The following is a 25555-nucleotide window of genomic DNA, read 5'->3' as shown; positions in this document are numbered from 1 at the left end:
GAGGCAGCGTCAGAGGAGCGACAGGCGACAGCTGTGTCTGACACCACCTCCCTGCTGGGCTACTTCACTACCACAGGCCCTCACACTCTCTATTCAGGCCCAACAACAGAACAATATGAAAGATAGGTCCTTGTCTGCTGAATACAAACAGTACTTACTTAGACTGGGTCATGTGGCATGACCTTGAATTTACTATTATCCCTGTTATATTGTTTGTTTAATAAAATCTAATGTAATTGGATTGGATGGTATGGACTGAGCACTGAATATGAATGTTGGCCAAATTAAATTCAATGATAGCTTCCAATACTATTTTGCGGTTTGGGGAATGTGATGTCAGGTACTGTAATCTCACGGTTAGACACTAGATGGCAATATTTGAACTCTACATGGGATCTTTGCACATTATCCATTACGTCAGAAGTCAAATAATGAAAGAAAAAAAATAGAAAAGACCATAATTGGTATAAAGCATGTCCCGTTGGAATGGCAAATCTGGACAACCGGACTTCTATGTCGATGCAATGATGTTGACACAGCTTATAGGTTCTAAACACGTAGCCTAGAAGTGCATCGTGCAGGTTCAACGTTCGCTGCATAATTTAGTACAGTGACTTTGAAAGAGGGGCAACTATTTCTGTACGTTTCAGGGGATTAGTTTGAGGAAATTCGATTTCTTGACTTGACGATGTTTGATAGCCATTGGACAAACAACGAAGACGCCAAAGTCGCCAACACAAGCATGGCTGTGCAGCGTTTGGTCGTTTTCACCTTATGTTGTGTGCTCTTGACGACATTACGCCAATGAGTAAAGATCTGTGTTAAGACAAGTGTGCAGGTGCCGTGGTTCTACGGGCCGTGCCCTGGGTAGGCTACATTGCGCACTCAAGTGGACGCATTCTGCTACTCCGACAACTGCAGTCTGTAGTCGGTGGAGCACAGTGTGGCAAAACTAGCTGGAAAGGCAGCAATGAAGCACACCCAGAGGAAAGTGGTGCTCCCTGCGCTAGGAGACCGTTCAATGGCTCTCAATAAAACCTGCAGACGCGGGGTGGAAACTGTTCACAACGGCAGCCGAAGACGGTATTTCGCTGCTATATGGCTCTTACGTATTGATAATATTCCATACATTTTATGATATTCAAACGAGCACTTTCTTGAAATTCGGTGGGTTTTCAAGCCAGCATACCAAGTCGGCTTTGACACGAAAATGCCACGCAGTTGCTGTTCAGTGTCCGTGCCTCTAAAAGCGGCAGCGCAACACGTCAATGGCCAGAATGATGGGTAATGTGGATTAATTTACTTCACATTTCAAGCTATAATTTTTGTTTTATCTTTATTTCAAGACATCGTGTGTTCTGCTGACAAAATGGCGATTGGAAAGGTCAGATGACATTTTTCTTTGGCCTCGTTGGAATGCAGTAGATTCAATGGGGAAAGGAAGTCGGTAGTCGTTGTAGTGTTTTCATTGGTAGGTTCCTAAACTGAAAGGGGAAGGATATGGAAAATCCGGCTTGTTGTTTGTGGAGGCTCTTGTCAATCTCTTTTCATGGGAGGTGAATTTGTCGCAATGCCCAAATATGTTGTTGATCTTGGCGGTGACGTCGGTTCTTCATCTAGTTTACTGAAAGTGAAGTGGATATGTAGAAAACTTGGTTGTTCTTGGTTATCATCTTTACCCACCCTTTAAATAGCTTAAATTGTAGTTATCACTCCCGAATGTGTGATAATAGGCTACACAACAAAATATATATCCTAGCGTAGGCTATATCATAACGTCTCAAGGCTTGGTGGTCTTAAATTGTAATGTTGTAGCCTAACATTTGAAACATTCACCATAAAAGTTTGCAGGTAAAATATTGACATAAAAAACGAGTATCTATGGTTAAATTAAAAAGGTGAAGAGACGCTATCGTGTAGTATTTGCCCTGGGCATAATTTTACAGATCACTAGAACGCTTTTTGTTGTCCATTCTCATTTTCCAATGAGAAATTGTTTGAACCTGTGTAGCCTACACATTTCACATTACATGTTTTAATACAAGTATGAAGAGCGTTACATTTGTGTCTTGGCTGTGAAATAACTTAAAAGGGCAGTATTCAATAGCCTAGTAGCTATTGCATTTCTCCAACCATACGACCACTAAACCCCGCCTTGTTCTGTGATTGGCTCAGAATGAAGGATGGGCGTCCGAAAACGTTGGTATATCTGCTATGAATGTATTGATTGGTTTATAGTGACGACAATAAATTCCTAATCCCGCCCCTTACTTATCAAGTTTGAGTGAATAGTGGCCAAGGCGGTAGCTGTGTGGATAGAGCTTTACATGTTCAACTGTTCTTGGGTTTATGAATTGGAATAGCTTGTTAGGCTTAAAATGGACATGAAAAAAAGAATTCATCTAGAGCTGCGGAATCGAACACCTTCAGACGTAAGAACATCCTCAAATATTTATTATTTATTTCCAAATTATAAGCTGTAAGTAACGTTAGTGCATGTAAGGTTTGAGGCTCTCTTGCGTTCAATTTAACAACATTTGGGCGCCTATAGACTGAATTTGACTCTTTGAACTTCTAATTAAACGATCGTGTCGGCGAGCCATGCAAGGTTTTTAGAAAAGCAACTTGTGAAAAGCTTGCAAAGTCAGTGTGCAGAACTCATCACAATGCCAGGGCGATTGTGATGGGAGTTAAACTTGTCCGTAAACATCGGGTAGACTGTTAAGTAAAATCATGATCGCGCCCTTTTAACAAACTGTAGGCTCACACAAGAAATTTCATTATTCAATTCGGGAATCGGGTCAAATATGCAACACAATGGGCTGACTCGTGTGCGTTTTTATATGGTGTAGTCCATCTTGCTAGTGAAATTACGGTTGTTCATATCAGAATTGTTTAAACGGTCTCCGTGCTACTTTTTGTTGGTGACCATTCACATTCTAACGTTATTATCTGCAGTTCAACTGTTATGCACATGGATTTTTTGTTATTAGGCAAAAGTCATAGGCTACCCTACGGAAGAGGTTGTTTTAAGTAGTTTGTAAAGTGTTTTTTTTTCATTTAGTCTTTGTAGTTCATACAAATTGTATTCTATTCTTCGTAACAATTTTTAAGTTATTTACGATGATGTGTCTAACAGAAAACTGACCCTTGTAGGTCTGGGGCTTGATAAACTTAATTTACGCTCAAGGGAAACGGACCGCGTAGCGCACAGAGGCCGCTCCGCATAGTCAACAACACTCGGTGGCTAGCAGCCTGTAATACGTAGGCTATACTACCCCGTTCACGGAAATGAATGGTAGGCTACCAACAGATTTCTCAGGAGTTATTTTACGTTTTACGTGAACTAAGCGATTTGAAATGTCGCCGGTACCAGGTGCGCCGGTTTTGGTATCTCCGAAACGGCTACGCTTGGCTTTAATGGAGAGCCAAAAAAAAAAACATCCAGTCAGCATCAGTCCTGTTTGCGAAAACATCTTGTTTCGAGATGTGCGAAGTCGAAAGACAATCGCACAAATATTGTACGCTAAAAGACGGGCCCCAAACAGACAACTAACGTAACGGCGCAGTAAACAGTGTTGTGCAGAAATGCATATCTGAAAGCCAATAAGTCGTCGGACCCTGTCACACGACTGGGCTATTATCGTAGTAGAGCACAACACCGACATCCACTCATATCAACTAAAAACAAGAAGCTGTGCCAAGTGCTAGGTTATTATAGACCAAAGCTCTCAGGATAAGACAACGTTTTGCGTGACTTTTTATACATCGAAAACATTCCGTCTGGGTCAATCCTTTCAACAAAATGCTTTCGTATTAATTTCGATACCTGCTGCTAAGTTAGCTTGCAAGACTAGCATTCCGTCGCCATTTTAGCAGTTAGCCTGCCTGCCTGGCCATTGTCGACAACTCGTGTTAGCTCTTGCTAACAACAATGACAAATAATGAAAAGGTTTTGCAGCGGTTAAATATATCTTAAGCAATTAGCCCGAATAGAAATCTGCATTTACATAGTTGAAAGCATGGTCAATCGTTGACCTTGTGTTTAATGTGAACATACATATATGTATGTTGTTCAACACAAACGTCGAGTGTATAGACTAACGGTGTTTGTGGGGATTACGCCCCCTCCTCCAACTGAAGTAAGCGCCAACCTCGCAGTTCTTCTCCACCCCCACTCGCACACGATTTTATCACCGACAATCACGCAATTCTGCTTATACGTGTTTCCAAATGATCCTTTAGATGCAAATTCCACAATATAAACGCGGACGGCCATTTTGTCCAGCATATCGTTCATGAGGTCAAGACATTTGTTACAAATTTCGATAAGCTTGCTGCATTCTATTTAAGACACGAGATCATGCGGTGTTGTGGATAGCTGTCCATTTACAATAAAACGAACATGTATGATAAGGCCTAGTTCAAACTATGAAATCAACATTACTGTATACTAACGTTTTTCTAAAATACATAACATTCTTACACATACACATAACTACATTCTGCAATCAGTTACAAGCCAGCTTTAGCCAGCTAGTGGATAGAGGTTGCCTTTATGGAATCTAACCCCATTCAAAGAGCTTTACAATTTGCATGTTAGGCTATTTATTTTATCAAATTCCCCCTGTTTTCCAGGTGAAAGAACTTGTTCTTGATAACTGCCGCTCAAATGAAGGAAAAATTGAGGGCCTCACAGATGAATTTGAAGAATTGGAATTCTTAAGTACAATCAATGTGGGCTTAACATCAGTTGCAAACTTGCCCAAACTAAAGAAATTAAAAAAGGTAAGTTTACTTGTTGTGACATACAAAACACTTTTACAATCCTTTTAACTGGCACTTAATAAACATGCTCATCATGGCTCCCTCAGCTTGAGCTCAGTGATAACAGAATCTCAGGCGGTCTGGAAGTCTTGGCGGAGAGATGTCCAAACCTCACACACCTGAACCTCAGTGGAAACAAAATCAAAGACCTCAGCACCATAGAACCTCTGGTGAGTGGAGCCTTGTCCACCTGCTGGAGAGACCCTGGGATCTAGCACTGAGCAGTCTCTCTCACCTGTCTCTCTCGTCTCTCCCTTCACAGAAAAAACTAGAAAACCTGAAGAGTTTAGACTTGTTCAACTGTGAGGTGACTAACCTGGGGGAGTACCGAGACAGCGTGTTCACGCTGCTGCCCCAGTTGACCTACCTGGACGGGTACGACAAGGACGACAAGGAGGCCCCCGACTCTGACGCAGAGGGCTACACTGGCCTGGACGACGAGGACGATGACGACGAGGACGGTATGTTCTGTTGTTGCGTACGAGATGGGGTTGATCAGTCAGCAGAAGGAGGGACCCTTCATTTCCCCTTGTGTGGGGGGTTACCTTTTTCCTGTTTTTAATATTCTTATGTGTGTTCTTATGTATGTTCTTATGGTAAATGTTTGCTGAAACCCTGTTTCCATACCTTTTGATGAAAGGAGCAGCTGCTGTAGCTGCTTGTGGGATGCTGTGGGGCCAGAAGCTAGGCTGTGGGGGCGGAAGCTAGGCTGTGGGGGCAGAAGCTAGGCTGTGGGGGCAGAAGCTAGGGTGTGGGGGCAGAAGCTAGGCTGTGGGGGCAGAAGTTAGGCTGTGGGGGCAGAAGAGCCATGTGGTTGTTTGGTTTGGGCTCCCTCACCTATCCATTGTGTTTAAGTCTTCTCTTATTCCTGTAAAGGGGTAGAGGAGGAAGACTATGATGAAGATGCTGCCCCAGGAGATGAGGATGAAGATGATGAGGAGGTAGAGGAGGAAGAGGATGAGGAAGGAGGAGACGAGGATGACTTGAGTGGGGAGGTGAGACTGTCGCCATCTAGACTTGCATTTAACATGTTGGGGCACCGCCTGATGTCCCCCAGTTTATCAGGCTAGCAGTGTCACAACTACTACACATTTAGCTGTGTTTCTTAGACTTGACATTTTAATAAAAAAAACTGTATATAATTTCATTTTAAACTGAGTTTACATGTTATTACATGATAAAACCTGTTTAATGTTTGATTTCTTGCTCCAGGAGGAGGAGGAGTTGGAAGATGATGGTGAGTAGGAAACGTGCTGAATGATCACATAAATACACATTTCAAGTTGAGACGTTTTTCTCACACTAACCCGACACGACTGTTCTGCACAGGTGAGGATCGGGGCCAGAAAAGGAAACGACCAGCAGATGACGAAGGAGAAGATGATGACGACGATGATGATGATGATGATGACGACTAGAGACGCTGTCTTACCCTCACCATACCCCCTCGTATTGTTTTAAGCATATGTCTCCCTGTTGGTTTTTAAGCTATTATATTGGGTGGGAGTGGGAAATGTTAACCATGGATTTAGTTGGGAATTACAATATTATTTTTATGTTATTGGAATTTAATTTCTTCCCTCTGTTATCGAGCCACTAGAAAGACTGCACTGGCATTTGTGTAACCAGAAGTGGATTCCCATGTTCAAGATGTGTCTCTGTGTGTGCTCGCACATCCTGTCAGCAGTGTCTGTTTCCTCAAGATGGACCCATGTACCCACGCCTTGGACTGAATGCCCTACATACCTGCCTGTGTTCTCTATCCTTTGTTCATGAAGTCGGTAGCACCATGTCTTGTCAGGGAGGCTGAGATTCCTCATATACTGAATTCCCCTCATGTCGATTTATAATGAATGTCCTCCATCATCACCAGATTCATTCTTACCTTTTCTTGAAAAGTCTGTGGATTTTTGTAAATAGTGACCAAAACCTTTTCTATGCTAGTTTGATAATGGTGGACATTTCTTATATTTCCCTGTTGTAATCAATAAATTAAATATTGTAAAATGAAAGACAGTGTAATTCTATTCCTTTGTGTATGTTTTCAGTGTTTCAGCTGTGTCGTGGAAAGGTTCTCACCAAGACTGCAGGAAGATCTGCAGATCTTTGTACCAAAGCACTCATGCAAACTTAGATTTCCTGACTGGTGCAACCTGTGGTCTCTTGAAATGTTAAGATTTGTTCCACTGCCCCTTGCCATATTCTGACATTATATTTTCCTTGTTTTTACTCAATGCCAAACATTTAGTTCTCTGCAGTTGATAATGTGTTCTTTTTCTGTTCCCCCAAAAATTTAATGTTCTTATTTTTATTTGTAATTTAGTTGTTAAATGACTTTCCTGGCAAATGGCGAGATGGTTGGGTATTACTTCATACTAAGTAAAGGTCTAAATCTTAACCATGTTTAGAAATGAGAACAGCTGCCATCTGTTACACATACACCATCACCCCTTTTAACCAATGTAATTACTGCAAGTGAGGCGCTATTACACCATGTCTGATACAGTGGTGTGACATGGAGCTCCACCTAGTGGCAGAAGATCATAAAGAGGTGTGGTTTCTGACCCTGAATTATTCTTGTTATTCCAAAACCCTCCCTCAGGAGGATGGGAAGCAGTGTGGAGGCAGTGTGGAGGCTGTGTTTGTCCCTGGCAGTGTGGAGGCTGTGTTTGTCCCTGGCAGTGTGGAGGCTGTGTTTGTCCGAGGCAGTGTGGAGGCTGTGTTTGTCCGAGGCAGTGTTTATCCGAGGCAGTTTGGAGACAGTGTTTGGTGGCGGCTGTGTTTGTCGGAGGCAGTGTGGAGGCTGTGTTTGTCCGAGGCAGTGTGGAGGCAGTGTTTGGTGGAGGCTGTGTTTGTCCGAGGCAGTGTGGAGGCTGTGTTTGTCCGAGGGAGTGTGGAGGCAGTGTTTGTCCCTGGCTTCAGCAGAACCTCCTGACTCGTTCAGAAGTGGTCCCACACCTGAAGAGTTTGAACCTCCAGTCTAATGTTACAATATTTAAAAACGTAAATGTTGTCATCTTGGCAAGCTTATCTGTGATGTACCGTTAAGCACACATGGAAATCATAGCAGCTGTTGAAGACAGAACACTGATGGTACATTTTAGGTGTCAGTTAATTTAATTAGTAAATGGGACAGCTGCAGGGATATGCAGATTCATGCTCCAATAAGTAGCATGATAACACAAGTTCATATCATATTAGCACTTGTTTATTGTCTTACTAAAGCCAACGTTCACACTTCCTCCAAACTTCACGTACAAAGCACCCTCTTCAACATAACAAACATCATTCTTTTCAAATGATAAGATACTCTTGATACCGTCTTTTCCAGGATTCAATGTTTTACCTTCTCTGACCTTGAATGCTTTAGAGTTTTCTAAACTGTATTGTCACTTTTATTAACATGTTTAAACACACAGAAGTGGCCCCAGGTATCCTTAGCATCTGTGATAGATTTTATTCAGACTTCAGGAAACATTCTCAGAATGGTCCCTTTAACCTCGGAAAGCCACTTCACATGACCAGCCAAGCTGTCACTGATATGGCTTGGTAAGTTGATGCCTTTCATTTGACAATATTCAGTATTGATGTGAGGATCATTTAACAATCATGAAAACCAACTGCATGTACGGAAAGAACAGTACCAGGCAGACGGTGGCTTGGTTTTCAAATCGTATCACCTCTCGTTCACAGATCACTGCTGGAGCAGAGCATCTTCATCACATCACCTCTCATTCACAGATCACTGCTGGAGCAGAGCATCTTCATCACATCACCTCTCGTTCCCAGATCACTGCTGGAGCAGAGCATCTTCATCACATCACCTCTCGTTCCCAGATCACTGCTGGAGCAGAGCATCTTCATCACATCACCTCTCGTTCACAGACCACTGCTGGAGCAGAGCATCTTCATCACATCACCTCTCGTTCACAGATCACTGCTGGAGCAGAGCATCTTCATCCCATCACCTCTCGTTCCCAGATCACTGCTGGAGCAGAGCATCTTCATCACATCACCTCTCGTTCACAGATCACTGCTGGAGCAGAGCATCTTCATCACATCACCTCTCGTTCCCAGATCACTGCTGGAGCAGAGCATCTTCATCACATCACCTCTCGTTCCCAGATCACTGCTGGAGCAGAGCATCTTCATCACTCCTGCAGCCGACCTGCTATGTTACTCAATAAGTTGTCTTCAAGATGACACACAAGTACGGTACTTCAGTTTAGGTTACCAGTTATTGCATCAAACGGTCTTCCTTCCTAGCCAGAGGGCCCATTGCCTAGCTAGCCTTTCACAGTGGATTCTCCTCCCAGCTCCACATCCTACATGGGTGCTTTGGCTATCTGGGCAGATCCTGGATGTACTAACAGGGAACGCATGTTTTTGGAACTCGTAAATGAGGATCACCCAAGGTGGCCCTAACTTCCCCCTGTCCTCAGGTCCCCTCAGCCTAACCCTTCACACACTTACACTCCACTAGATCTATATGAGGACCCTGAGGGCTGGTCAGGGCGGTGTGTTGGGGTAGGGCATCAGGGGGGGATGTTTGGCAGTATTCACAGCTCGGTGCGGGAGGGGGGGGGGAGCCAGTGTCTCTTCCTGAGAGGGTAGAAGATCAGAGGGGGGACGGGGGCGGTCACATGTCAGAGGTCAGAGGTCAGGAGCTGTTGTTCCTCAGGTTGTTGAGCTGCAGCTCTAGCAGCTGGATGGTGACATCTCTCTGCAGCAGCTCCTCTCTCAGCCTCTTGATCTCATCCTGCTGTCTGAAGAACATGCGCAGGAGCTGGAGGACAACGTGGACAAGTAAGTCCTGGACACAGCACACACACACACATGCACACACACACATGCACATGCCCACACACACACATGCACACACACACATGCACACACACACACACACACACACACACATGCACACACACACATGCACATGCCCACACACACACATGCACACACACACATGCACGCACACACAGTACACACACAGCACACACACACAGCACACACACACAGCACACACACACATGCACACACACACAGCACACACACGCCCTGCTGCTGTTTCACAGTACTGTGAATAAGAGAGAAAACCCTTCTAGCATGTGTACCTCGTTCTCTGTTTTGGGCGGCACCATGTCCAGCAGATCCAGGCTGTTTCCTGAGCCGCTCCTCCTGTCCTTCACCGGGGCCTTGAAGGTCCCCTGGCCTGGCCTCCTGTAGCCTGCCTTCAGGGACATCAGCACGGGCTCTGGAAGTACCCCACACACACGTATTAGCATGCATGCACACACACGGATGGACGCACATACACTTGGATTAACATGCGTTAACATCCTTGTCCAAGATGGTTGCCTCGGTCGGTTGGTGCGCTCTGTTTGGTTTTCTTTTTACTATTTATATTTTTGTATAGTAAATTATTTGGCTACTTTATATCTTATTTTATATTTTTTATTAGTATTAAATAGACTTGTACCTTTAGTATAGTTAGACCACATATTTAAGTTTTAGGATTCCTGTATGTTTAATGTATGCAACATTTCTGTGCAAACTTTGATGGCGAATAAAAGCCTTTCTGATTCTGATGCGAGCACACACACGTTCGCACACACAAAAGATCCGTAGTTACAGATAGTGTAACTGTATGACTGAGGGTAACAGTGTAACTGGAATGACAGTGAATGTGATGTTTGTACCCAGTAGAGCAGGTCTATGTCTGTGTCCCTGTCCAGGGCATGTGAAGGGCACCCGGACAGGATGCAGCCAAAGAGCTCCTCACCTCTGTCGGTGCCGCTCAGCCACTCCTCTGCGGTGAGTGCCGGCTCTGTGCTGGCCGTCATGGGATACAGATCCTCCTGGAATGTCTCCGACTGCAAACACACAACAACACTCGCAACTGCTGGCTCGCTGTGCTGCTCTGAGACACAGCGACAGGAGGGTCACGGGCAGGCAGGCCGGCAGGGAGGCCGGCAGGCAGGGAGGGAGGCAGGGAGGGAGGGAGGGAGGGATGCAGGGAGGGAGGCTGGGAGGGAGGCAGGGAGGGAGGGAGGCAGGGAGGGAGGGAGGGAGGCAGGGAGGGGGAAGGGAGGGAGGCAGGGAGGGAGGAAGGCCAGGCTGCCCATATGGTGTGGGGGATTACAGTCCAACTCTCTGAGATAGTGTAGCATTATCAGCTACTGCTGTTGCTAATAGTGCCTGAGAGAGGGTAGAGTCTGATATCCTGTGGAATTACTTTGCCTGAGCAATTAGTGTCGAGTTACTCCTGGTGGCTTTTGAGGGGATATTGTTTGTGAGATTTGAATCAAGTTTCTGCTTTTTGCGTGCCAGTGCAACAACTTCTGTCAATAACTATCTCTCTTCCCCTTCCCCTCCCCTCCTCCTCTCCTCATCTCCCTTCCTCCTCTCCTCCTCTCCCCTCCTCCTCTCCTCCCCTCCTCTCCTCCTCTCCCTTCCTCCTCTCCTCTCCTCCTCTCCCCTCCTCCTTTCCTCCCCTTCCCCTCCTCTCCTCGTCTCCCCTCCTCTCCCTTCCTCCTCTCCTCCTCTCCTCCCGTACTCACTCTTCGTGGGACTATCATGGAGACTGGCTCCACGAAGCCTCTGAGAGTCACCAGCTTGTAGAAGCGGAACACCTCGCAGGCCGCTACGTCCAGACCATGCTTGGGCATCACACCTGCGCAGGACACCAGGAAAAGACTTCAAGATAACACATCATCACCATTTTACTGATCTTCATTTCCATACTTTTGGAGCCTTTTTCATGTTTTTTTTATCAGTTTTTAAGTAAAGTTTGACAGTAAAGGCAGAATGAGAGAGGGAAAGACATGTGGCCAAGGCCAGATTAGAACCCTGGCCGCTACCGTAAGGCTTCAGATGTTCTGAATGTACTGCCACAGCAATGAAGACTGGGCATTGCTAGACGTACCCAGTCCCTTCTGTGGAGTAGGGGACCTGAACTCCATGAGATACTGTAGGTAGGGCTTCTCAGTGCTCACTTCGTAGTAGCGGATGTTGCCGTCTCCCTGTGAACAAGACGCATTAACACACCTGGGATTACAGAGCACACTGGAAATGTAAATGTTGGTAACATCTCTCTCTCTCTCTCTCTCTCTCTCTCTCTCTCTCTCTCTCTCTCTCTCTCTCTCTCTCTCTCTCTCTCTCTGTCTCTCTCTCTCTCTCTTTCTCTCTCTCTCTCTCTCTCTCTCTCTCTCTCTCTCTCTCTCTCTCTCTCTCTCTCTGTCTCTCTCTTCCTCTCTCTCTCTCTCTCTCTCTCTCTCTCTCTCTCTCTCTCTCTCTCTCTCTCTCTCTCTCTCTCTCTCTCTCTCTCTGTCTCCTCCTCTCTCTCTCTCTCTCTCTCTCTCTCTCTCTCTCTCTCTCTCTGTCTCTCTCTTCCTCTCTCTCTGTCTCTCTACCTTGCCTGCCAGGTACAACATGTGTGTGTCAGCGTCGTAGAAGGGGAAGAGCAGCCCAGAGAGCCCGTCGATCTCCTCCTCTACGATGGGCACGGACAAGTCCTCCTGTGGAGACAACACAAGCCCTGTCAACTGTACACTCGGCCAACACACACACACACACAATACTCCCACAGAACACACATGCACCAACAAACCCTCACATATACACACAACTCAACACACACGTTTGGGCTCACCTGATCCCAGAGTGCCACTTGTCTCGTGTTCCATCGTGAGACACCTGTCGTCACCAGACGCTTCATGTTGCCCAGAAACACCACTCTGTTCACTCTGTGGCTCTTACAGTCTGCTTCCTGTCCACAAACACCACACAAACACCACACACTCCTCACTGACACGACATTACACCGTACATCTTACACATGCACATCTGACTGAGTCTGTGTGTGTGTGTGTGTTTGTCCAGGACGCTGAGTCCCACCTGCAGCACCTTCCCTGAGCGAGGCTCGATGATGCGCAGATGTTTGTCCTTACAGCTGGTGGCCAGCAGGCTGCCGTCCGTGTTGAAGGACATGCACAGCACCACGTCTGAGTGGCTGTCCAGCATCTTCACTGCCGCACCCACCTCCAGGTTCCACAGCAGGATCTGTCAAAAGACATCACACCAGGGTTAGGGTTCACCGAGCTCAACCAAACTACCACAGGAAACAGGTCTCTCCGGGCTTGGTCACTAGGAGCTCTGATGATTCTGTGATGGAAAAAACCGCGAACTAGCGGTTGAACAAGGGGCGTAGGTTTCATTATACATGGGCAGGACATGTCCAATCCACTTGTTGAAAACTTCAAATCTGCCCCTCCACCCCCACCTACTTTTTGTTAAGAACGGCCTATTTAATGACCACATCCTCAGCTATGGTAAAAAAGCTGTTTGTCCACATTTGTAAACCATCCTTCCACTCCCCAGAGTGGATGTGTACCTTGAAGTCGTAGCCGGAGCTGAACAGCAGGCCGCTGCAGGTGGGGTGCCACTCGATGAGTCCAACCCTTCTGCTGTGTCCGTACAGCTCCAACACAGCCTGGGACAGGTTCTTCCTCAGACCCCCCTCTGGGATCTCCCAGACCCGCACCTGACACACACACACAACGTCAACAACGCACACACACACACTCACATCTCAGTTCAACGCACTGACACAGAACAAAATAAAGCACTAAACCACGACAGGGTGTGTTGCCTAATAACCCCTGGGTAGTCCTGCAGTCGTAGGCACGAGGTGAGGTATTATCAATCATTATCATATAGGTGTTCTATTATCACATTCTACATGTATCCCAGTTACCAGTGGCCCTCTTCTGAAACACCCATTCAGAGATGGGCTTAGTCTGCCACCTCACACGTCGGTGTTGGGCTGTGGAGCGTGTCCCGGGGAGGGTGTGACTCACAGAGCAGTCCTCGGAGCAGGACGCTATGATGTTGTCGATGAAGGGGTTCCACTTGATGTCCAGCACGCTGCCCTGGTGGCCACACACCTTGGGGTGGTGGGGGTCGATGCGGCCGGCCTGGGGGGACAGACACAGAGGTGACAGAAAGGTTGTTGGTGAAACTGTGGACAGAACGGTGTGGTGTGTAACACGGAGGAAACCATGCTGGCTCCAGTCCTGCATGTCCCCTTGTGTCCCCTGAGGGGCGCTACTGTGCTGTCACACACGAGACAAGTCGAGACGAGTCTTCTTGACCCAGCCTGCCTCAACAACTTTTAAACTAAGGCTCAAAAAACTGGTTTTACTTTTGCTTCGTTTTTTGTTTGGTTTTACAACATGAATACATTACAGCGTGAAAGAATGATTATCAATATCACCAAACTGAACAGGATTTTCAATGTGGATGTCATCTTGATTCAGTAATGCCTCAAGGTTTCAAGCAACAGTTGTGCTATCGCTGTCAGACAGTACCCATTGTGGATGGCGTTGTCAGCCTTCCTTTGTTTGTGTCTGATACCAGAGCCAGGAGAAAGAGAGAATTGTAAGTCAAGGTCACATGTCTGACTGAGATGGGTTCATGCCAGCCCTGCGTAGCCTTGACGTTCACCGGGGGGGGGGGGGGTGCAGAAAAACAGAAATGTCCAGTGAAATACTTGATATTGACGGTTAGAACTACACACTTCTGATCCTTGATCTATGCTTTACTTTCTCCTGGCACTATTTGCACGTCACTACGAAAAATAATATCTGCTTTTATGTGAATTGTAAAATCCAGATTGGGGGAAAGCAGACCAATGATTTGATACATGTTGTGTGCAGTATCAACTATTGGGCAAAATCTGTGTTTGTGTTGTTGGTTGAGAAACAAAGACATGAATAACTAGTGAAGTTGGTAGAGTAGCCTTGGGGTAATATCGAGTGAAATGTAAAGATTCAACACTGCTACTATTGACTCAGACATTTATGAATTGCACAGCCTTACAGAAGTGGAGACAGTGCTGTACCTTATAGACAGACCTGGAGACAGTGCTGTACCTTATAGACAGACCTGGAGACAGTGCTGTACCTTATAGACAGACCTGGAGACAGTGCTGTACCTTATAGACAGACCTGGAGACAGTACTGTACCTTATAGACAGACCTGGAGACAGTGCTGTACCTTATAGACAGACCTGGAGACAGTACTGTACCTTATAGACAGACCTGGAGACAGTGCTGTACCTTATAGACAGACCTGGAGACAGTGCTGTACCTTATAGACAGACCTGGAGACAGTGCTGTACCTTATAGACAGACCTGGAGACAGTGCTGTACGTTATAGACAGACCTGGAGACAGTGCTGTACCTTATAGACAGACCTGGAGACAGTACTGTACCTTATAGACAGACCTGGAGACAGTGCTGTATCTTATAGACAGAACTGGAGACAGTGCTGTACCTTATAGACAGACCTGGAGACAGTGCTGTACGTTATAGACAGACCTGGAGACAGTGCTGTACCTTACAAACAGACCTGGAGACAGTGCTGTACGTTGTAGACAGAAGTGGAGGACGTCCCGTACCTTGTGAACAGAACCACAGATTGTACCGTACCTTGTGAATGGGGAAGACCAGAAAGGACCCTCCTCCTGCACATTCTGTGACGACGGCGAGGAACTTGGGGTTGACGGCACAGAAGTGGTTGTCATGAACGTTCTTGGTGATGGTTATGCCATCGAAGCACTGCTCCCGGCTGGCAGCTTTGCCGTATACGTTCCTAAACTTTGAGCTCCTGTACGTTGGACGCCATGACATCTGTGGGGAGGACACATGTTTAGTTGAGGGAGCAAGTGGAGTGCTGGAGGTGAGGAGGTAAGGAGGAACAACACTTCCTGACTCTCAAACCCACATCTAAACTGAACCCCAGCCCACAGCCCAATCTGAACACACACACACCCGTGACAGTGGCACTAGTGATGGAGTATTCACTGACAGAGGGGTGGAGCAGGCCAGACCCCCAGCCATCGTCCTAGGCTGCCACTGACCTGTGACTGAATGGGAGGTGACCTGAAAGGCCAGCTGGCTTTTGTGTTTCTGTGCCTCTCTGATGTGAGACATGCGGACGCTGGTGTAACGAGGAGGCAGAGAGACAGGACTGTCTGGGGAGAGCAGAGAGACAGGCAGAGAGACAGGACTGTCTGGGGAGAGCAGAGAGACAGGCAGAGAAACAGGGCTGTCTGGGGAGAGCAGAGAGACAGGCAGAGAGACAGGGCTGTCTGGGGAGAGCAGAGAGACAGGCAGAGAGACAGGGCTGTCTGGGGAGAGCAGAGAGACAGGCAGAGAGACAGGGCTGTCTGGTGAGAGCAGAGAGACAGGCAGAGAGACAGGGCTATCTGGAGAGGGCAGAGAGACAGGCAGAGAGACAGGGCTATCTGGGGAGGGCAGAGAGACAGGCAGAGAGACAGGGCTGTCTGGGGAGAGCAGAGAGACAGGCAGAGAGACAGGGCTGTCTGGGGAGAGCAGAGAGACAGGCAGAGAGACAGGGCTATCTGGAGAGGACAGAGAGACAGGCAGAGAGACAGGGCTATCTGGGGAGAGCAGAGAGACAGGCAGAGAGACAGGGCTGTCTGGGGAGAGCAGAGAGACAGGCAGAGAGACAGGGCTGTCTGGGGAGAGCAGAGAGACAGGCAGAGAGACAGGGCTATCTGGAGAGGGCAGAGAGACAGGCAGAGAGACAGGGCTATCTGGGGAGGGCAGAGAGACAGGCAGAGAGACAGGGCTGTCTGGTGAGAGCAGAGAGACAGGCAGCTTATTCAAGGCTGGCAGCATCCTGCTGGGAAGTAATGCTTGCCTTCTCAACATCAATTAGCCCCCAGGCCAGCTGAGTCTCCCTCCTGTTTAGTTTGTCGTTTAAACGTCTGGGTGTGGTAAACAAGATGGGGTCTGGGTGTGGTGAACAAGATAGGCGGAGGGTGGGAGGGTGAGGGGGTGGAGTAGTTAAAAGGTTGAAGACAATAGCTGCTGATTCTTTCTTCTGACCTTTGTCCTTTGTCCTACTTTCAGACTGCAGACAGACCCAGGAACCACAGGGTTACACATTCTCCAGTAGATACGTTCTGCTGGGAGGAACAGCTGGCTGTTTGCTGCCTTAAACCCCTCAAATAATGTGACGCATTTCACGTCATGGCATCAGGACTTTGACCTATTTTTTTCCAGAGCTAGTCCTTGGTTATTTTCCACTTCAGGGTTTTGTAGCGTGAGTGGTATATCGTCATATTTCTTTCCCTATAGAAAGAAGAGAGATGTATTCTTCATATTGGCTATAGGCCTTATATCCACCTAAAATTGACCAAAGAGAAAACCTCTGACAGATAGTCAACTGGCGACGCGTTACCAACGTTGTGACTTTAACTTGACACCGTTGTAGACCTCACATTAAAACAGACCAAAATAATGAACAAACTGCAAGGGGTGTATAGATTTCCTGTCACTCTTGTGACCCCAAGCAAACACAATTTCCCCTTCCTGATGATATTATTTTTTCATTGGTCCAAAATAGCTTCCATAAGAGACTGCTCTTCCTCTCTCTTTACGGAGAAGAATCCGTCTCCTCCCCCACGTCTAACGTTTTAGAGGCCCTTCAGTCACACTGAAGAACCAAAACACACTACTGTAGGCTATGGGCTACTGTTGTAACTTGTTGTTTTCATAGGCCATTTAACGTTTAAACAGGTTAATGGGTTAGGTTTGTCTGCATATCATCTCAGTAAACAGTCCACTTTGCTCTCTGCTCATGTGGTTCATGTCTCTAGGTAGCAATTAGACACGTCAAAGCTTGTTCACACTTGAGTTTCGTGTTTCTCCTGCTGCCTATTGTTCTCTGTAAATTCTGTTTCTGGTTGTGAGAGATGTTGACTCAGACGGCACTAATGGGCGTTGCCATAGATACTGTAGCGAGGATTTCCTTGGAGGAAATCACTTTCAGACAATTAGGGAAAGGAGTCGCTATAACAGAAGGATTTGTTACTATAGCGTTGTAGCGTTCGGCTGAGCTGAAACAGCCAGAGGCAGATCAGTACAGCAGAGTCAACTGAGTCAACTCAGTTTGGTCTGATGCACGTAAACACTCAGATATCCTTTTTTACTGAACTTCTGGAGTCAAACCTGATCACGACAAGTCGTTTTTATAAGAAAAGTTATATCACCAGATTTCAGTCACCAAAAAGCCTCCTGTCCCTTTAACGCAAAATTGAATACAGAATTGCAGCGTATTTTCTACTCAAACTTCAGCATCGGTTGTTTAAATCAGTAAAATATCCATGTCATTAGTCTACTGTAAAGTACTAACCCTAACCCTAACCCTAACCCTACTGTAAAGTAGTCTACTGTAAAGTAGTCTACGCCACCTTGAATGGCCACTGGTGTTAAGCAATTAACGCTGACGTCCAGAGAAGTTTTGGTCCGAGCCCAGCGGTGACTGCGGAGTAGATCTCTCTTGACTGTGAAGCTGCATTATCTGTGTCCCCCTGATGGGCTGAAAGCTGCAGAACAGCCTGCACGTCAGCAGCTGGACCTGACCCTGTTCAGCCTGCCAGCCCACTGGGTCCTGCAGGACAGCAGGCTTAAGAAGCTTATATATTTATAGCAGAGAGATTATTTTGATCTCTATGAGATTTTGCCTGGTCTCATCAATAGAACACACACTCACAAACACACGCAGACTGGGTCCCAGCGCCGTGCTTGGAGCTGAGGAGGATGGTGCTGATGAGGGGAAAAGGGGGATCGAATGACTTTAGTGAGAAAGAGTGGACGGATGTTGGTCCATCATCATCGTTTAGTGAAGGAGAAATGGTGATTGGTCAAACGGGGAAAAGTTGCTGTTTGGGAACAAAGACATATTTGTAGCATGGATGAACCACAAACCCCGTGGGCCCTCACTGAAGCTGAACACAGCAACACGCTGCTCCAACAGGAAGTCATGCTAGCAGTCAGATGTCTGTGCCATGAAATGAAACAACGAATAAGGAGTATATCTATGAAGCTGAACACTGCCTTTGTGTTTTAGTGAGAGAAAAAACCTTTGTCTTTGTTTCAGGCTGAAACAAGCAGCCCAGACCATTGTAAAGCAGTGATAATGAATGCCTCCATGGATCATGAAGTGACAGCTAAACACACTACATGTCATTTACACCAAGCAAATCTCCATCAACCAGAATTTGCTGCATTTCTTCTTCTCCTCTCTGTCTCTCTCTCTCTCTCTCTCTCTCTCTCTCTCTCTCTCTCTCTCTATGTCTCTCTCTCTATGTCTCTCTCTCTATGTCTCTCTCTCTATGTCTCTCTCTCTCTCTCTCTCTCTCTCTCTCTCTCTCTCTCTCTCTCTCTCTCTCTCTCTCTCTCTCTCTCGCTCTCTCTCTCGCTCTCTCTCTCTCTCCTTGCTATTTCTGTCACACTTCACTTAAAACAGTCCAATAAAGCATGGAAAATGGCAAAAGAATATATCTTTGAAAACTCCCAGGCACATCCTATATAACAACATAGGGTCTGTTTAGACAGTCTTCAAGAGAATTTCTTTCTCATCCCCAACACAACCTTCCTTTTCCCTGGCCTCCCCACTCTCCCCCGTCTTCCCCCGTGAGGCTGACTGGATATGTGGGCTATTCCGGTACAGGTTGGTGGCCTCTGTGTTTTTCCTGGTTGATGTCATTCCATTGTTGTGTATTTATTTTCTCGGCGGACAAAAGTCTGTCCGACCCCATGTGCTTCCTCCCCCCCCCCACCCCCCCCAGCTGCAGGACCAGTTTCCAACGTTGTAGATTTCACATCCCAACATCCTACATTACTGTCTTTACTCCTCGATCATGATCAGAGATTGCTCCGATACAGTTCCCGTGTTCCCTTTAGCAGTTTCCTTTCGTAAGAGTGATCATCGCTGGGGCGGATGTTGTGTGTTTGTTACCTTGCTTGCTCTCCAGAGATTTACTCAGAGGTCATCTTTGAGTGCTTCATGTTCCTGCAGCTGAAGGTTCCTGCAGCAGAATATTCTGAACCGGACGGTTCTCTGTCTGTAGATGGTCACAGTCAGCAGGACTGTGTCTGTAGATGGTCACAGTCAGCAGGACTGTGTCTGTAGATGGTCACAGACAGCAGGATTGTGTCTGTAGATGGTCACAGACAGCAGGACTGTGTCTGTAGATGGTCACAGACAGCAGGACTGTGTCTGTAGATGGTGACAGTCAGCAGGACGGTGTCTGTAGATGGTCACAGTCAGCAGGACTGTGTGTTTTCAGAGGACAGGCCCAGCAGCCTCAGACAGAGCTGTCTCTGTTTCTGGCTGAGACCGCTGGTCAGGGTGACACTGACCCCCCCCCCCCCCCCCCCCCCCAGACCCAGGCAGCCCACTGCCTCCCCATCACTTCTCACATTTCCTTCTCTCTCCTTCTTTCTCCCTCTATCCCTCCTACCTCACTCTCTGTCTCTCTTTCTCTCTCCCTCCCTCTCCCTCCCTCCCTCCCTCCCTCTCTCTTCCTCCCCTCTCCCTCTCAGTCATTCCCTCTCTCACCCTCTCTCTCCTTCATCTGTTTGTGTCTATTTTAGTCTCTTTCATTATGAATTCAGACTTCTCCACACCAGTTAGTATGGTGGGCTGCTGCTGCAGCTGCACAAGTAAAATAACCCAAAAAAGGACAATTTGTTAGCTATAGTATGATACAAAGGTAGTCACGTTTTAAGGTTGGCCACTGACAACACTGTGACTACATAGCAAAACATTGTTAATCAGAATTGTTATCATGAAATAGTATAAAGTTATGTAAAGGTTGTTACAAAAGTGCCAGTAGGCCCAGTGTGGCGGAGGGGTTTGAGGGGATGTTGTGAAGTTGAAGGTTGTGTTCTCAAAACAATATCAATGTTAACATCCACTTACCACTGGAAAGCCTCACCCTACCTCCCCCATACCAAGTTTTACTGTCGTAATAACTTCACTGCTTCACCGAAACAAACTTCATGGCCGTTCCAACTACATTGTTTCTAGTGTGGGTTTTGCAGTGTAGTTGCTAGTGTGGGTTTGGCAGTGTAGCTGCTAGTGTGGGTTTTGCAGTGTAGTTGTTAGTGTGGGTTTGGCAGTGTAGTTGTTAGTGTGGGTTTAGCAGTATAGTTGTTAGTGTGGGTTTAGCAGTATAGTTGTTAGTGTGGGTTTGGCAGTGTAGTTGCTAGTGTGGGTTTGGCAGTGTAGTTGCTAGTATGGGTTTTACAGTGTAGTTGCTAGTGTGGGTTTTGCAGTGTAGTTGCTAGTGTGGGTTTGGCAGTGTAGTTGTTAGTGTGGGTTTGGCAGTGTAGTTGCTAGTGTGGGTTTGGCAGTGTAGTTGCTAGTGTGGGTTTTGCAGTGTAGTTGTTAGTGTGGGTTTTGGAGTGTAGTTGCTAGTGTGGGTTTTGCAGTGTAGTTGTTAGTGTGGGTTTTGCAGTGTAGTTGCTAGTGTGGGTTTTGCAGTGTAGTTGCTAGTGTGGGTTTGGCAGTGTAGTTGCTAGTGTGGGTTTGGCAGTGTAATTGCTTGTGTGGGTTTGGCAGTGTAGTAGCTAGTATGGGTTTTACAGTGTAGTTGCTAGTGTGGGTTTTGCAGTGTAGTTGCTAGTGTGGTTTTTGCAGTGTAGTTGTTAGTGTGGGTTTGGCAGTGTAGTTGCTAGTGTGGGTTTGGCAGTGTAGTTGCTAGTGTGGGTTTGGCAGTGTAGTTGTTAGTGTGGGTTTTGCAGTGTAGTTGCTAGTGTGGGTTTTGCAGTGTAGTTGCTAGTGTGGGTTTTGCAGTGTAGTTGCTAGTGTGGGTTTGGCAGTGTAGTTGCTAGTGTGGGTTTTGCAGTGTAGTTGCTAGTGTGGGTTTTGCAGTGTAGTTGCTAGTGTGGGTTTTGCAGTGTAGTTGCTAGTGTGGGTTTGGCAGTGTAGTTGCTAGTGTGGGTTTTGCAGTGTAGTTGCTAGTGTGGGTTTTGCAGTGTAGTTGCTAGTGAGGGTTTTTACAGTGTAGTTGCTAGTGTGGGTTTGGCAGTGTAGTTGCTAGTGTGGGTTTTGCAGTGTAGTTGCTAGTGTGGGTTTTGCAGTGTAGTTGCTAGTGTGGGTTTTGCAGTGTAGCTGCTAGTGTGGTTTTGCAGTGTAGTTGCTAGTGTGGGTTTTACAGTGTAGTTGCTAGTGTGGGTTTTACAGTGTAGTTGCTAGTGTGGGTTTTACAGTGTAGTTGCTAGTGTGGGTTTTGCAGTGTAGTTGCTAGTGAGGGTTTTACAGTGTAGTTGTTAGTGTGGGTTTTGCAGTGTAGTTGCTAGTGTGGGTTTTGCAGTGTAGTTGCTAGTGTGGGTTTTGCAGTGTAGTTGCTAGTGTGGGTTTTGCAGTGTAGTTGCTAGTGTGGGTTTTGCAGTGTAGTTGCTAGTGTGGTTTTGCAGTGTAGTTGCTAGTGTGGGTTTTACAGTGTAGTTGCTAGTGTGGGCTTTACAGTGTAGTTGCTAGTGTGGGTTTTACAGTGTAGTTGCTAGTGTGGGTTTTGCAGTGTAGTTGCATGGAAGTTACTGTAACCTCAGTGCAGCTTCTGTATGCATGCTGATGTGTGTGTAAGGGAATGGGATTACTGTATTAATCTGCCATTGTACTCAGCAGATTGTCACTGTGCTAATATCCTACAGATAAATCCTACGTTGTCTGTCAGCTGTTGTCGACAGTTTGCTGACTCTAAGAGCCTCTGCTGGACGAACACACAGTGTTTATGAACACAGACAAGCTTTCCCTCAGCTCCTCAATTTAAACAAATCCTAACCTGCTCCTGTTCCACCAGGTAAACTTAGTCTCACTCACTCGCCCCCAGAAGTTTAATCAGTCTCTGTTTCTACGGCAACAACCATGCGACTGACACATCTAAAAAGCAATTAGGAAAAAATCCTTCAACTAACCCTAACCCTAACCCTTCAAGATGATTCAACTAAGTCAACCAAATCAGACTTCACGTACAGTACACACCCCAGCCTCTTGAAACCACACAGAGCTCTGAGAACGCTCAGAAACTTCATCTCTCTAATCCACATATCAGCGTAATGCCAGCTGCTTCTCATAGAGTCATCCTGCTTGACCCAACTCTCCAAGCCCCAGTCCTCACTTCCTTTAGAACAGATCTGGAACAGTGAAACACCCATGTTGTCTGGAGGGGTGGTAGTCCTGGCAGACCCCCCCCCCCCTTCACCCCCCCCCCCCCCCCCCCACCCCCCCGAGGGCTTACCTTCGTCAGTCATGCAGCGTGGACGTGTGGCTGTCTCTCCCCCCGGCCGTGGGTCTGTCACACCCCAGTAGGACAGGTGCTCCTCTCTCTCCAGCAGAAGCTGCTATCTCCCCACTGTACAGACACAGAGAGATGGAGAGAGAAAGGGAGGGAGAGAGAGAGTGGGAGGGAGTGTGCTGTTGCTCTGTCGCTCACTGTGGTTGAGCAGCCAATCACCACAGCTGCAGCAGTAGATGCTGCCTCTACAGAGAAGCAGAGCTCCTCCTCTTTCACTGCTTCATCCCTCCATCCTAATCTCCTCTCTCAGGCCTCATCCCTCCATATTCTCCTCTCTCCTCTGGCCTCACTACAGCAGTGCTGTCTGGCACAGGGAGATCATATGCAGAAGAGAGGTAAAGATGAGAGGAACTGGGATGGTGAAGGCAGTTGGAGCAGGAGAAATGATGGAGGAGAGGAGAGCACACGTCAAGTTGTAGTGTCAGAGGCAGTTAGAGGCAGTTAGAGGCAGGATGTGAAAGTTGAACTTTGTAGTGCGAGTATAGTGGAGTGTAGCTCTCAGACGCAATGTTGGACTCACGATCAGGTTCTCACTGGTTCTTACTGGTTTCCTACTGGTTCTTACTGGTTCTAACTGGTTCTTACTGGCAGGAGGAACTGCTGTTCCCACAGTACACTTGCTCCTGAACCCAGAGAGGGATTACCCTAGCAGCAGACAACACAAATCCCCCTTCAGCCAAACCTTTCTCACACATCCGAAGCTTCACAAACATCACTGTTCACTGTTTTAAAGTCAGTTGAAAACATACACTTTATTTGTTTTGTACTTCATTTTTGCTGACCACTTATTGATGTTTCAGAAACAGGGCAGAAAGAAATGCGTATGTGGCTTCCTACCGCACACACAGTAAAGCTTCAGGTGTGTCAGCGTTGGATGGACACATGGACAGTGTTGGACAGTGTTGGATGGACAGTGTTGGATGGACAGTGTTGGATGGACACATGGACAGTGTTGGATGGACACATGGACAGTGTTGGATGGTCACATGGACAGTGTTGGATGAACACATGGACAGTGTTGGATGAACACATGGACAGTGTTGGATGGACACATGGACAGTGTTGGATGGACACATGGACAGTGTTGGATGTTGTCTTTCCTTTACTGGTCTCATGCTGCCATCCTGTGGTTGTTTTCTGAGATAAAACCCCTCGTAGCTGACGCCGGGCCTGTGTCTGAACTGCAGTCACACATCCACCTACAAGGGGGCTCTGGTGTCTCTCTAACTAACTCTTCCTCTGTCACATGTTCTAACCTGGAAGGAGTCCCTGCTGTAGCTGGGATCCAGTGCTGGACTGCAGCATGTGTGAGTAGTTAAGGATCATCTCCTTCTTGTTGATATAAAAGTGGTCCTAACGCTGTCTGACTCCTACTCTCATGCCACAGAAATATTACAGTAATGTTACTATTAATATCATTCTTTGCTGGCTTACCTTCTCCCTTATTGGAATATTTGTCTTGATAAGTGAGACACAATAGATAACATTCAGCAGAAGTTGGATTGAAGATTTAATGAAAACATAAAACACAAAGTGCAAATCCTTTATTGTCCATTTTCAAAGTTTCATATTCTGTTAGTCTTCCTGGGGGGTATTCCAGGTAGTAGGTTTAACAAACTCTGAGCCTAACCCTGAACTCTAAGTTGAATTACTCTAAAATGGGAAACTCTGACTTTTCGGTTCCAGAAAAGCTGAATTTGTGAAGTCAACTAAGAGTAGTTACTTTGTGCTTATGGTCAATCTGAGCACGTATTCCAGAAAAAAGCAACACGGCTGTAGCAGCGTAAAGCCTACAACATACATTTGAATGCATAGTGTGACATCACCAGGGGACAGGAAGTGGAGGGATCTTACATCCCTGGACCAGAGAGGTGGCAACACCCCAAAATGGCTGCAGTGGCCCACACTACATCTCCCAGAATCCCTCCCCGAGTGGACAGGTGTGTGAGCCACCTCATTAAGTTAGGACTAGAAAAGGGGGGGAGGATTTTTGTTGTTGTTGTCTGCTCCTGGAGAATAAAGTGCCTCTTCTTGTGGAACCTGTTTTTGCGTGGTCCTCCCCCCCTGTTGCACTGCCTCACTCTTGCCTGCCCTAGTCAGCTCTTCTTGTGACGCTACAAAAGCCAGTCCACGTGGTGGACTTAATAAAATAGCATGTTTAATGTTATATTACATATAAAAACATCCGGGTTGTGGTTTGGAGGGGGGCTGATGGGAGGTTGGGGACTGTTGGCTTTTGTCGTTCATGTTGTTGTAAAATCTCAGAAAATGTGAAGGATAATGCTCTTACCTTCATTCTATTCTGTATAATCCCAATGTACCCTTCATTCAATAAATATATATACGAAAAATATCAAAACATACGAAATATGAATAGAAAAACATACTACGAACAGGTAAGGCATATTTTACATATTTTGATTGTGATTGTAACCTCAACGTTATATAAGGGGTTAAATATTGGCCAAACAACCAAAACGAATGGGGTGAAGATGGGAGACTGAACAGTGTATTAGCATGAACCATATAATGCCAATACAAGTATAATTA

The 25555-nt window shown here is 46.6% G+C and overlaps 2 protein-coding genes across 2 annotated transcripts; one reads left to right on the top strand and one right to left on the bottom strand.

Annotated features, from left to right (window-relative positions):
* The first annotated feature begins 1322 nt into the window (after positions 1-1322).
* Positions 1323-6839, top strand: LOC124476915 (acidic leucine-rich nuclear phosphoprotein 32 family member D-like). The gene is made up of 7 exons (XM_047034360.1): positions 1323-2432; positions 4639-4788; positions 4875-4997; positions 5090-5288; positions 5704-5822; positions 6040-6064; positions 6157-6839. The coding sequence occupies exons 1-7, from the start codon at positions 2379-2381 to the stop codon at positions 6243-6245; spliced, it is 759 nt and encodes a 252-aa protein (XP_046890316.1). The 5' UTR covers positions 1323-2378; the 3' UTR covers positions 6246-6839.
* A 1106-nt stretch (positions 6840-7945) lies between these two features.
* coro2bb (coronin, actin binding protein, 2Bb) lies at positions 7946-23082 on the bottom strand. The gene is made up of 12 exons (XM_047034838.1): positions 22949-23082; positions 15318-15518; positions 13686-13802; positions 13220-13369; positions 12724-12888; positions 12479-12595; positions 12240-12344; positions 11753-11849; positions 11388-11500; positions 10610-10700; positions 9942-10081; positions 7946-9613 (listed from the first exon to the last, which is right to left on the bottom strand). Exons 2-12 carry the CDS (start codon positions 15516-15518, stop codon positions 9488-9490), a joined length of 1422 nt encoding a protein of 473 aa, XP_046890794.1. The 5' UTR covers positions 22949-23082; the 3' UTR covers positions 7946-9487.
* Positions 23083-25555: the final 2473 nt, after the last annotated feature.

The sequence above is a fragment of the Hypomesus transpacificus genome, chromosome 14 (assembly GCF_021917145.1).
Source record: "Hypomesus transpacificus isolate Combined female chromosome 14, fHypTra1, whole genome shotgun sequence".
NCBI lineage: Eukaryota > Metazoa > Chordata > Actinopteri > Osmeriformes > Osmeridae > Hypomesus > Hypomesus transpacificus.
Note: the sequence above shows the minus strand (reverse complement) of the source record. Positions and strands in the feature narration are given on the sequence as shown.